We start from the raw sequence: 13,873 nt of genomic DNA, 5'->3' as shown, positions 1-13,873 counted from the left end.
GGACAGAGACCAAACGCCAAATGCAAAAGTGAAAAATGCTGGGGGTGCTGTTTTTCCTTTTTTTTTACCTGGGATCCCAGATTGCTTTATCAGCAACTGTATGTTTGAGAGCAAAGCCTTGTTTATATTGCAAAGACGAGCCATAAAAAGGAAAATGAAAGTAAACCTATCTACAGTAGCTGGTTTCTTTATACCAAATCCTCGCTGCACATTCAACAAGCTCACAACGCAGGAACGCATGTCCCTTGGTCTCATAAGTCTGGATATAAAAACTTTCACAAAGGTGAAATGTGACTTTGCTGCCCCACGCTGTCACTTTATTTCCAGGGGGTTGGATTAATGTATCCTGCGGGTGATTAATTTATTTATCCCAAATCGGCAGGATTTATTATTTTGTCCATGAAAAGTGTGTAAAAAAGGAAACTTGGATGTTTGTGTTTTGCCACATCGTTGCCGTGAATGGTGCAAACTGCGGTAGGCTACTCTCCTTCAACTTCACTTCATCTCCTCGCCTGTGATCTTAGCTTTGTCCTGAAAAGAATATCCTATGGAGTGATATTTTTTACAATTCTTGCTTGGTCAGTGTCAGTGAGAGAAGTGCATGGCAGCAGAAAGACAGTCGTCTGTCTCTGATCATGACAGCGCGCAGTCACGTTACTATAGTAACCCGTCACTGGCACTACACGTGTTACAGCCCAATGTATACTTAGTCGTACGTCGGGCCGTGTGCCGAAAATAACAGATCTACAAGCTCACAACACACATTGTGAGCTTGTAGATCTGCTATTTTCGACACGTGGCCCATTGTACGGCAAAGTATAAATTTAACTCGGGAGCAGAGCTGTTCTCACATTATTTCATTTTCTAGCGTGACTATATCGGCAATTGCCGATTTTTGGGCTAACGGTGGCTGACAGGAATATTTTGGCATATCGCTCAAATAGATGAGGTCTTCTATGGTCAATGGTAAATGTTTTATTTATAGCACCTTTATCCAAAGCACTTTACAATGCATTATCCATTCACACACACATTCACACACTGACGGCAGAGGCACCAACCTGCTCATCGGGAGTATGTTTTGAGCAGCTTGTGACTCTTTACAGACATTAAGACGTACAGACGTTTTTATTTCATTCTTTCATCGTGATTTCAAGTTTTGGTGTTCTAAGGAGACGTGACGACATTCAAGGTCTCTATTTTCTATTTTTCTGTCAACATGTTGCTTGGCTGCCGGCCAGACTTTGTGTGTATGGCTTTATTGGGTATATAGTGCCTTATTATACAGTGCCTTATTGGGTATACTGTACATTGCCTTATTATAGTGTATTAGTGTGTGATACAGTGCCTTATTGGGTATACAGTGCCTTATTATACAGTGCCTTATTGGGTATACAGTGCCTTATTATACAGTGCCTAATTGGGTATACAGTGCCTTATTATACAGTGCCTTATTGGGTATACAGTGCCTTATTATAGTGCCTTATTATACAGTGCCTAATTGGGTATACAGTGCCTTATTATACAGTGCCTTATTGGGTATACAGTGCCCTTTTCATAGGGAACATGGAAACACGTATGCATGCGTGCACATTTCATGAACACAGGCGTGCGCACGCGCGCACACACACACACACACACACACACACACACACACACACACACACACACACACACACACACACACACACACACACACACACACACACACACACACACACACACACACACACACACACACACACTGTCTCCTGTCGCTCCACCTGTCTATAATTACTCTCTCTCTCATTAACTGGCCTGTATGTCTCTCTTTTAACTCCCTGTCCCACCTCCTCCACTTTGGACCCTGTAGATTCGGATTAACAGGGAAGTAAGTACTTCACCACTCTTTTTTCTGCCTGCCCCCCCCCCCCCCAACACTAATTTTTTTGTCCTTCTTTTTGTCCGTCTCTCCCTAGTGACCCCTCCCCCCCTCCCTTTGCTCTTCCACCATCTGCAACCTTGTACAATCCATTCAGAGGTGCTACTTCATATAGGACAAACACTAAAGAGAGAGTGTGTGCGTGTGTGTGTGTGTGTGTGTGTGTGTGTGTGTGTGTGTGTGTGTGTGTGTGTGTGTGTGTGTGTGTGTGTGTGTGTGTGTGTGTGTGTGTGTGTGTGTGTGTGTGTGTGTGTGTGTGTGTGTGTGTGTGTGTGTGTGTGTGTGTTACAATTCATCATCAGCTGTTTGTATCTGGATGACTGGATGACTTATTAAGGTGTTCCTCCGTAGAAACTGATATGGCAGTTGGCATTCCTGCAATAACTCCTGGGAATGATTCCAAACTAGAATATTCACAGTTCTGGGAAATTGCAAGTGTGGTTGCGCCGACACCAGTCGCGGGTCGTGGCCACCGGGACACGAGGAATACGCTGGGAGGAATACCATCGGAGGCCATGTGATGTGCGATTCGAATTTGGTGCTGATCGGATCCTGCGTTCGTGATACATGCCGTTTTGATTTTAAGACATAGGCCCCTCCCACAAATTTTGCAAGCCAATTACGTTGTATGTTGTGTGTACTCCTGAGACCCCCCAAAAATCATGTTTTTGCATCCAACGGTTACATTTTGCGCATTTGTGGCGGCCCCTGTGGATCAAAGTGGAAATGCTTTTGGGGATTCTTTGAGTAAACCACCCTTGACATGTGATTCAAATTTGGGATTGCCTTGACGTTTCGTTCGTGAATTTTGGCATTAAAATAGGCCCCTCCCACCAACTTTGGAGGCCTATTACGGACGAACGGTATGGACTATCAGAATTCCACTTGGATATGTTTATCGCATGGGTCCAGAGATCATCTGTACCGACTTTTGTGAGATTTGGACAAAATCTGTAGAAGAAGGTGCAAAAAGTGTGTTTTGAAGAAAATTCTAAATGGCGGAAAATCTATACGTAAATCTATAAAGCATGACCCAAGGAATCCAAGGAAAATATGTTTTTATTCTACGACCTACGGTTCAAGAGTTATGGGCCGAAACGTAAAGTGGGCTGTTACAGCGCCACCATGGTCAGAGAGAAAAATACTTGAATAGGAGTTTTTGCACTACTCCTGTGGGAGTGGGACAAAATAAAGTCGGACAAGTACTATAGACACTAATGAATTGTAATAATGAGGTCACATTCAGGAGGGTATTTTAACACCCTCACGCTCTTTGGAACGGCTGTTGAGCTTGTATTGCGAAGCCAGAGAAATGTGTGTTGTTTTCAGGAGGAAGACTTGGGAGCTGGAGTTTAGTGTGAAACAAACTGTCCATGCCTCACATTCCCTCAGGCGCTCTTGTTGCCTTTTTCCCCTCAAGGCTGCATGTGGTGCCCTCTCATTCCACATGAACATCCTGTGTTCACCATGAGGACAGATCTGGCATCTATATCAAAGGGTGTCCTCTGCTTTGATATGAAAGATCTCAAAATGCTTCGCTGTGCATGGAAGATGTAGCCCCCCCACTGCACCCTTCTGCCGATCCAAAAAGAACCAAATACAACAATAAAATAACCCAGTTCATTTAGGCCATGATAGCCTGCTTTCATGTGAAACCCATTGGACAGACTTTTTGGTGCTGTTGTCGGCAGAGAACTGTTTCTGTGGCTTTAATGAAAATCTATTTCTGTTTTATTGGATACTGACACTCTGAAAAGAGCCATTTTTTATGAATAAATAGGGCTTCTGAAATTGAAAGGCGCCCGCATCTACATTATGCTTTTTGTCACATAACTCACACTAGCAGGAATTGCAATGTACACGCAGCTAAAAATCCATACTGTATAACAATCTTTTTGTGGGCATATTAATTATCGGCTTTTAAAGATGCTGTATTGGCTCAAAACGACAGCACCAAAATAAATGAATACTGAGCAATGTACTGCGTATACATAGTCAAGTCAGCTAATATGGGGACTGTGGAGAAAGATAGCATTAAAGCATTTCATTTAGAAATTTCAGTTAGAGGATAAGCCCCTTGAGATGCTCGTTTTCGAGGGGGTCCTCAAGCACAACAATCAACTTAGCTACATCACTCAAATATCCACTCAAACCATGCTACATCTGTTACCAGTATCATCTGAAATAAATCGCCTTAAGAAAATAAACAAATAATAATAGTGAATTAAAGTATGTAGTGGGGTCATTAGAGGACGGGGAGCCAGTGGAGAGGGGAAGGCTGGGGGTCCAGAGATGATCTCCTTTCCAGCTGTGAGCGAGGATCACATGGTCTTACTCAGCACCTCATTCCTCTTCTCTTTTTCAGGGCTACCATCGATCCAACCACTTCATCGCCACTCAGGGTGAGTATCCCTGCAAGGCTACTTTTTAACTGTGTGTGTGTGTGTGTGTGTGTGTGTGTGTGTGTGTGTGTGTGTGTGTGTGTGTGTGTGTGTGTGTGTGTGTGTGTGTGTGTGTGTGTGTGTGTGTGTGTGTGTGTGCGCGTGTCTTTGATTTTTCATGCTTTGAGAGTGAGTGCTGTATTTTTGATTTTGTAAGTGTGTAATAAATCAGAAACCTGCTCGTTCTCCATCCTGAGCCAAAGCGTCTCTCCTGCAAATCTAAAGGTGATGGCATGTGTGACCACCGCCCAGTGGCAGCTGTGTGATTGATGTCACTGAATTAATCATGAAGAAAATATTAATTAATAATTAAACACATTAATTATAGCTCTTCATCCTTTGTGATGTGAGGAGTCCAGTAATTTGACATGGAATAAAAGAAGCCTTCATTTCCCTCTCTCAGCTAACAAAGCCAGGGTCTGCAGCCACAAAGTCACTGAAGCTCAACCCATTATCTTTCATAAACTCTACCTGCTAGGAGAGAGAGAGACAGACAGACAGACAGACAGACAGACAGACAGACAGACAGACAGACAGACAGACAGACAGACAGATCAGAGTTAGGAGCTCAGCTGTGTTAGTGTCATTGTGAGCATGGTTTCCCTCGGTGCTTGTTGTTCCAGTGGTGTCTCCCATTCTAAGTATCCTGTCCATCCCTCCTTCTCTCCTTCTCTCCCTCTTACCTGGAATCCTCCAATCAGTGCATTAACGGCACAGTGGCCGCTATAGAGATGGACTGATGTCAGATATTTGGGTCCGATCCCAATTTTAGAGAGTCCTATACCTGAATCTGGTGGTCACACACAACAGCACCATCAACAAGTGGTTTTCATTGAGAGTGCAGCTCTGATGTGGCTGTTTCCTCTTCCCTCCACCAGGGCCCAAGCAGGAGATGGTGTTGGATTTCTGGAGGATGGTGTGGCAGGAGAACTGCCTCAGCATCGTCATGATCACCAAGTTGGTGGAGGTAGGCAGGGTGAGTGACATCACTGTTCCCTTTAGACGGAGCTGCTGTTATCTTTACATTCATTATTCACCAACGCCGCTCTGCAGTGGCCTTAGTGCAGCGTGCAGCTCGTCTTTGTAAAGTGTACAAATATCCTGTGATTAGTTCATGAAAATCTACTGCTAAACATTAAGTATTCATAAAACAACTTAATGCACCCCTGAATTAATCATTCTGGGCAGCCAGTTGGATAATGGCCAAACATTTTGTTTACCACAACTTGTGCAAAGATCATTAAATAAACTAAATTGCACAAAAACACTGTAATGTATTTCTTAATTATCTTACTTTATATTTTAACTTCAGAGCTGGGTGAGATACAGCAACTCAACAACCCTTACACTAATGCTATCTGGACAGTACTATTATTGTAATATTTATGCTCCTTTAGAAGTGTTACATCATTGTAAGTACCTTATGTGTTGGAGAAGTAGTAATCATTGGGTAATTATAATTATTACAACTTACAATACATGACTTTAATACACAGTTAGCACCTGTTATGGCGTAGTGCGCTGAAAAGCATTGGAAGCACTTCTTAAATATATTGAATGTGTTTTTGAATACAATGAGCCTTGTTATAAGTATTGTATAAGTATATAAGTATAAGTATATAAGTATGGTTACGCTAAGCATTAAAAAGATTACAGTATGTCCAGTGTAGTGCGTCATAACTCATGTAATATTACATTGTCAATAGATTTTCACTGTGACTAGCTTCACTATTGCCTCAGAATGTTTTCTACACATAACCTTTACCTAAATACATTCATCATGTTGTGATTACAATGACTGTACTAGCAGCTACACTGCAGCTACACAGATAATTTATTTTTTAAGATATTGTTTGGGCTTTTCTGCCTTTATTCGGATAGTATAGTGGAGTGAGAGGAAACAGGGAGAGAAACGGGGAGTGACACCCAGAAAAGGTCGCGGGAATCGAAACCTGCGGCATTAGAGCCTGTAAGTGCCTTAACCACTAGGCCATTGGCACCCCGACAAAGAGCATTTATAGCACATATTATGACCACACAGTCAGCCTGACTATAGCACTATCATTATCTGTCACACATAAACAAGCCTAACATTCAAACTTAAGAGTCCCATCATCATCTTTCCCCCAGAGAAACACATTATCCAGGTGGATGGTTAAAATGACACCATTTTACTCACACCAGCCCTGTATCCAATTAGGACCACCATCCCAACAGCACAACCTTTCTGAACAAACAAAACAAATAGGAGCTGGACTTTAATAAATAACCTTTCCCCTGAATGTAAAGCATCAGCTGCTTTGTGTGTGAGGTGAGTGGAACACATTGCAGCGCTCCTGTTCTCCATGTCATTATGGGACTAAAGTACTTTGCTTTACTTTGCACTCTGGGATGAAAAATCACCAGCAGGGCAGCTTGTTGTTTTGCTGTCCCTCCAACAGCATTTTCCACTGCACTCAGATCTGTTTCAGCCGTTCTGACGTGTTCTTTCCACGAGAAGATGAAGCACTTTCAAAGACTGTTTTCTGTACAATCATTTCATGTGTTTACTTTTGTGAAATAGCTTTTTAAATCAGAATTACAACAACGGTAACACCTTTTTTCATGAATTCTGTGCAAGCTGAATCGCTTTAAGCACTCCTTTGGTCCATCAAAGCCTTAAATGACAAGTTAGCCATGCAGAGCCAAACCCTGTAATGTGTTTTAACTGTACACATATAATTTGTTATGATGATTTTATGTTGGTCTTACTTCTCACTACTATGTTGACTACACTTTGTAATTCAGTGGGCAATTTACAGCATGGTTAGAATGTTCTGTAATACTTTCTCTAAACAGGTGAAATGCTGTAAATACTGGCCTGATGACAGTGAGATGTACGGTGACATCAAGATCACACTGCTAAAGACGGAGATGCTGGCTGAATATACAGTCCGTACCTTTGCCTTGGAGAGGGTAAGTCAACCCAACTCTCCATAACTATTCAATTGAACATTTGAAGTGAAATCCTTTTGCTGTTTGGTATATAATGTTATTGATGCATCTAAAGAGCACAGAGTACGTTTATAACTGGGCAGTGTGTGCTGTCGGCAAGAGACATCCTAATTGAAAGTATCACAGAGGAGGAGAACATAATTTCAAAATGTTATTAGAGACAGGCATCAGTATTAGCTAATAATACTAATAATAAAGCCCAAGTGCTGTGTCTCTATCCATGGTGCTGAAATGGTCAAATCCTGCTTCCCTCTCTCTCATGCTGTCTTTATAAAATAAACGTCCCTAATGGTCATAAATACAGCGGGAGCAGATGGACGGAGGATTAGGAAAACAGTTCAGCACAGGGCTCTAGTCTAGAACTTTGACAGTTTCCAAAATATACAGGTTTTATGATATTCGAACAAATGCTTATTGGTGATGATTGGCCTAACAGTTGTTGGCTTTGGTCCATTTATTTGCTGAGCCATGTCACTTTTGAAGTTCAATGATCAATATCTTCAGAACTAAATAAGATATTAAGAAGATATGTCAATTTTGACAAAGATTGTAACAATTTGGTCTCGGGGTGCCAAACTTTTAAGTTGTGGGCCATTTTGTTCCTGCCTGACCTTGCATGTTAACGTTAAGCAAATTTAAGCGCTCCGTTTTAGAAACCAGAAATTCGAGATCATGAAGACTGTCTGGGCCATCACTGCCTTCCCTTCTTGTTCATGAATAGTCCAATTTCTACACGTAGCCTAATTAAAAATAACATTTGAGCACAGATACTTCAGTGTGGCCAGGTTGGCTGTTCCAGACATAATAGCATCACATTGCCAATGGTCCAATGGCTCCATGAAATTAACAGTTTTGATCACATCGTTGCTGTCATCAACTGCAATAGAGAAGGCAATAATTGACTTCACTTTGTATTTTAGTTTTTTTTTTGTATTTTAGTTCACTAAAATGTCCTGCAAGGTCCCTGATTCTCTGCCTTGCTGTGTGAAGTGCAGCACTGGCACTCAATAATGAGACAACGTAAGTGGAGCCCTCACAGTACAGTAGGTGCTTACACACAGCAGGTGGTTACCTGCTGCCTCCATTAAGATGACTGGCAGCTTTAAGGACACAGACAGTGATGGAAAATCTAGTCAGACAGACTTTATAGTTATTGTAGAGTGAGGATATATGGATGTCTGTGGCAGGTTTCATAAAAAGACTCACAGCGTGGGAGTTATGACTTTGTGAAAGTTTTTGACCTTTAATTATAATGCCACAACTTCCAATCGCTGGTGAAAATGTCATGTCTCTACCATGTAGCATCTCACAGGAATTTGCAAAACCGTAACAGAAAAAACTTAAGAGAAAAACAATGAACTGGCTTAGAAATAAATATTAAGGCGGTTAAAAATATAAAATACTGTTTCAGCCCTTCAGGTTTGAACCCCTAAAAATCTATTTATTTCGTTTTGTCATTTTGCCAACCCTTTCTGTGAGACATTGAAGCAAATGAGAGTGAGCAATATTTTTCTGTTACATACTACTACTATAATACTATTTATAGAACACCTTAAAATATGACAGGACTCATTACTGATGGGAACGTGGGCCTCTCAGGATGAACACGATCTCATTGAGAGAGAGCAGCTGCTTAAAAACGCCCCCATCTCATCTCCAACGTAGCTGCAGAGAGCAGCTGCTCCAGTGCTACTGGTTTGTTCCCAGTGACCCCGTCCTGCCAGTCTCCCAAATGGTTCCTTCATGCTGCTGTTCTGTGAAAGTCACTCCAGCCACGCTGGAGTGACAGCGCCACAAACACTGTATTATCATCACTCCATCACAGCTGCTCTCCCTGGGAACATGCTGCTGGTTATTCAAATCAGCCGAAATTTGGCAGATGCTGACAGTTTGTTTTCACCGCTCTCCCTCACTTTATTTTTTGATTTCTCTCTTCCTCAAATCTTTGCGTTGCTTTCACTTTACTTTGACATTTAATTTGCACAGAGTGGTAAATGACTGTCTGTGTAAACACCTGGATGTGAATCTGGGTCTGCTCCATGGCAAACATCTACTATTCATCCAAAGCAGATAGATTGGAAGCCTCATTCCACCAATATGATGAACAAACAAGAAAACCTGTTATTATATTGAGAAACCTCTCAAAATACTTAATATCATATCACAAAGTGATGAGAAACTTTCTCAAGAATGACTTACTCATTTTGAAATACTGACTTACAATCTAAAAATAATGACTTGGTATCTAAAAATAATTAAAACCTACGTCAAAATGACTCAAGGTAATGCTAATTCATGTTGTCTTTGTGTGTTTTGACAGAGTGGCTACTCAGCCAACCATGAAGTGCGTCAGTTCCACTTCACATCGTGGCCAGAGCACGGGGTGCCCTTTCACGCCACAGGCCTGCTGGCCTTTACACGGAGAGTCAAAGCCTCCACGCCTCCTGATGCCGGTCCTGTGGTCGTTCACTGCAGGTTAGCATCACATGACACTTACTGTCCTGTGGTCGTTCACTGTTAGCATCACATGACACTTACTGTCCTGTGGTCGTTCACTGTTAGCACCACATGACATTTACTGTCCTGTGGTCGCTCAATGTTAGCCAAGGTGGTCTAATGACTTGTAAAAGGCACGTCAAGGTGAGTGAAATGGAAGCTGTGTCAAGCTAGCAGCATTATTTAATAATATTATAGTTATGAAGTTCAGCTTAACCACTTACTTAACACATTGGGTGCCAGAATGTTATAATAACAGAATGCGTTCGGTGCCGGGAATCTCACCGTTAACCTCCATTGTGCTGTTTAAAGCTGTAGACTCCATGACGAGCAATCCATGAAAAAAAAAGCATGCCTCCATTTTACCCGATGATCCTGGCTAACGGCTGGAACGATAACATCTCTCACGCGAGTAGCAATGGCGGAGCGATCGCGGATGCAAAATGAGTTGTTTTCCCCATAGAAAATAGTTTCGGAGTTATAGGCGTTTTAGAGAAGGAAATAGACCGGAAGCGGATGGGGAGCCATGTTTTTGACACGGTGATCTATCTGGCCCTTCCTTCTCAGAATCGCCTAGGGTGATCCCAGAGCTGCTCTAGCCCCTCCCGCATGGAAATAAACGAAAAAAAACAAAAAGACAAAACTCACGTATATATACGTTTTTTAGGAAAGTTGGCACTCCACCGGTGTATTTGCAAAACCGTATTAATACGGTTTTGGCACTCAATGTGTTAACTTCATATACTGTATGTGGTCAATTTATCATGACAGAGCCTATTAAAAAAAAAAATTCAGAGAACCGGCAGGGGCGGGCAGTGACACGTATGTATCCGAATAAAGCAACCTACTTGCCTAGAATCCCTCTATCTATCTATCTATCTAACTTTATAATAATGATAATGAATGACGTATGTTTTCCCACTTGGGTCCCCGGCAACATAATGCATCTCATGACACTTTCATACCAAAGATGGGAACTTGAGTTTGAGGCTTGGGTCTCGGGTCGCGCACACACACACACACACACACACACACACACACACACACACACACACACACACACACACACACACACACACACACACACACACAGTGATTTCAGACTCGTCCTTTTAAGTCTTCAGATTCAACTTTTCATTTGGCACATTGACATTAAGGAAACGCCTGAATTATCTCAAAGACTTTTGAGTATCTGATTCATATCTAAGTATATGTTGCTCCTGTATTATTCTATGGCTTGCAGTGGAAATCACTTATACATTAGTATAAATTATCACAGCGAGGTCACAACTTTCTGATGAGTGAAACTAAACTTATTACCCGAATATGCAAACACATGTGAGACATTATCTCTGTTTTGTGTGTGTGTGTGTGTGTGTGTGTGTGTGTGCGTGTGCGTGTGCGTGTGTGTCAGTGTGGGGGCAGGTCGTACCGGTTGCTACATCGTGCTGGACGTCATGTTGGACATGGCTGAATGTGAAGGCGTGGTGGACATCTACAACTGTGTGAAAACTCTGTGCTCCCGACGCATCAACATGATCCAGACAGAGGTACATTCACCTGCTTAGAGTCTATTCACATCAACATGATCCAGACAGAGGTACATTCACCTGCTAGTCTATTCACATCAACATGATCCAGACAGAGGTACATTCAGCTGCTCAGTCTATTCACATCAACATGATCCAGACAGAGGTACATTCACCTGCTAGTCTATTCACATCAACATGATCCAGACAGAGGTACATTCACCTGCTCAGTCTATTCACATCAACATGATCCAGACAGAGGTACATTCACCTGCTCAGTCTATTCACATCAACATGATCCAGACAGAGGTACATTCACCTGCTCAGAGTATATTCACATCAACATGATCCAGACAGAGGTACATTCACCTGCTAGTCTATTCACATCAACATGATCCAGACAGAGGTACATTCAGCTGCTCAGTCTATTCACATCAACATGATCCAGACAGAGGTACATTCACCTGCTCAGTCTATTCACATCAACATGATCCAGACAGAGGTACATTCACCTGCTCAGTCTATTCACATCAACATGATCAAGACAGAGGTACATTCACCTGCTCAGAGTCTATTCACATCAACATGATCCAGACAGAGGTACATTCACCTGCTCAGAGTCTATTCACATCAACATGATCCAGACAGAGGTACATTCACCTGCTCAGAGTCTATTCACATCAACATGATCCAGACAGAGGTACATTCACCTGCTCAGTCTATTCTCATCAACATGATCCAGACAGAGGTACATTCACCTGCTCAGAGTCTATTCTCATCAACATGATCCAGACAGAGGTACATTCACCTGCTCAGAGTCTATTCTCATCAACATGATCCAGACAGAGGTACATTCACCTGCTCAGTCTATTCTCATCAACATGATCCAGACAGAGGTACATTCACCTGCCCAGAGTCTATTCATATCAGAGTCTATTCATATCAACATGATCCAGACAGAGGTACATTCACCTGCTCAGAGTCTATTCACATCAACATGATCCACACACAGGGGCGTGCTGGGACCAAAATTCAACCCTGGCATTTTGGTCCGGAGGGGGGGGGGGTGCGTTTCACTGTTTTAACCCAGCAACCCTATGTAAATTACGCCACTGCTGAAAAGCATCCCAGTCCCGCGCGACCGGGAAATGACCGTAATAATCCTAAAACGGGAGAAAAAATATTTTAAAAAAATTATATATATTTATTATTTTATTTATTTATTATTATTTTTTTGGCCCACCGGCCGTTTGCCCTGTCTTGGCGGCCTGGAATGGCGCGGCCGTTCTGGAATTGTCCCAAATTTCCCAGTGGCCAGCACGTCCCTGTCCACACAGAGGTACATTCAGCTACTCGTACTGACAGTCTATTGACTCTCTACCAGCAGGGATCTAAAGGTGCATTCATACAGGAGGCGAAAATATTTTCCATGCAGCGAGATTACATACAAAGTCAAGGCAAAGACATGCAAAGATGAATGAGGCGAACTGGGTGAGGTGAATGTGCAAAGTTTACCTCACCTCGTACACCAACTCAGGCAAAACCACGGGCCATAACTCAACGTAAAGACATTCCTCTGGGGAAAAGTTCTGAGGACATTTGTTTTTTTTTTTACTTATTTTTCTTTTCTCCTGGTATTTGTAAAAGTATTATTGTTTAGATAAGATCATTTCTTGGCTTTTGTATGCCTTTATTGATAGGATAGTAGTTTGATAGAAAATGTGGAGAGAGATGCAGCAAAGGGATCGGGACACGAACCAGCAACGCGCTGTCAGGCTACTTTGGAGCTTAGGTGTCTGGACCGCTACGCCAGCGGTCCAGGCCGTAAAAGTATTTGTTAAGTGTGCTCTTGTTGATGACGTGTCACCTGCAGGAGCAGTACATCTTCATCCATGATGCCATCCTGGAGGCCTGTCTGTGTGGAGAGACGTCCATCCTGGTCAACGAGTTCGCCCTCACCTACAAGGACATGCTGCGTGTGGACTCCCAGAGCAACTCATCCCAGCTACGAGAAGAGTTCCAGGTCAGAAAAACCACATTAAATACATACACAACATATCTATAACACTAAAACATACACAATACATATATAACACTAAAACATACTAATTCAACTTAGCTATGAGAAGAGTTCCAGGTCAGCACCTCCATGCAACCACATTAAATACATACAAAAACTAGAAAAGGGTGCAGATTGCTGTTCTCCGCCATCCTGGGTTGTTTAGCCAGGGCTGTAAGTCATGGGTTCTAAGCTGGGGTTGTGATGTAGCATGACATTACAATGCAACTTTTCACATTTGTGGCCCACCGAAAGGGCTGAAGTGAAAGTGATTTTGGGGGTACACTGTATAGAGGACCCTCAACGTGCAATTACAATGTGGGGTTGATTGGATGTTGCGTTCATGAATATATGGTATTTTTTTTACAAAATCACGCCCACAAATTTTTTAAGCCAATTACAGGCATACTGCGTGGAATATCAAAAAGATGTT

General features: G+C 42.3%; 1 protein-coding gene across 7 annotated transcripts in view; it reads left to right on the top strand.

The window, feature by feature from the left end:
• LOC308083185 (receptor-type tyrosine-protein phosphatase U) overlaps nucleotides 1-13,873 on the top strand; it is a 209,605-nt gene that overhangs the window by 173,948 nt on the left and 21,784 nt on the right. For 5 of the 7 annotated variants that reach the window (XM_080425387.1, XM_080425384.1, XM_080425383.1 and 2 more), the window contains 6 exons: nucleotides 4,287-4,323; nucleotides 5,241-5,338; nucleotides 7,201-7,317; nucleotides 9,677-9,831; nucleotides 11,267-11,402; nucleotides 13,255-13,404. In XM_080425387.1, the coding sequence (XP_080281513.1) occupies nucleotides 4,287-4,323; nucleotides 5,241-5,338; nucleotides 7,201-7,317; nucleotides 9,677-9,831; nucleotides 11,267-11,402; nucleotides 13,255-13,404 (693 nt within the window). The remainder of the gene's footprint in view (nucleotides 1-4,286; nucleotides 4,324-5,240; nucleotides 5,339-7,200; nucleotides 7,318-9,676; nucleotides 9,832-11,266; nucleotides 11,403-13,254; nucleotides 13,405-13,873) is intronic. The other 2 variants (XM_080425388.1, XM_080425385.1) reach the window with 1 other exon arrangement.

The sequence above is a fragment of the Gymnoscopelus braueri genome (assembly GCF_963280865.1).
Source record: "Gymnoscopelus braueri genome assembly, chromosome: 4".
Lineage (NCBI taxonomy): Eukaryota > Metazoa > Chordata > Actinopteri > Myctophiformes > Myctophidae > Gymnoscopelus > Gymnoscopelus braueri.
This window is presented reverse-complemented; position numbering and strand designations above follow the sequence as displayed.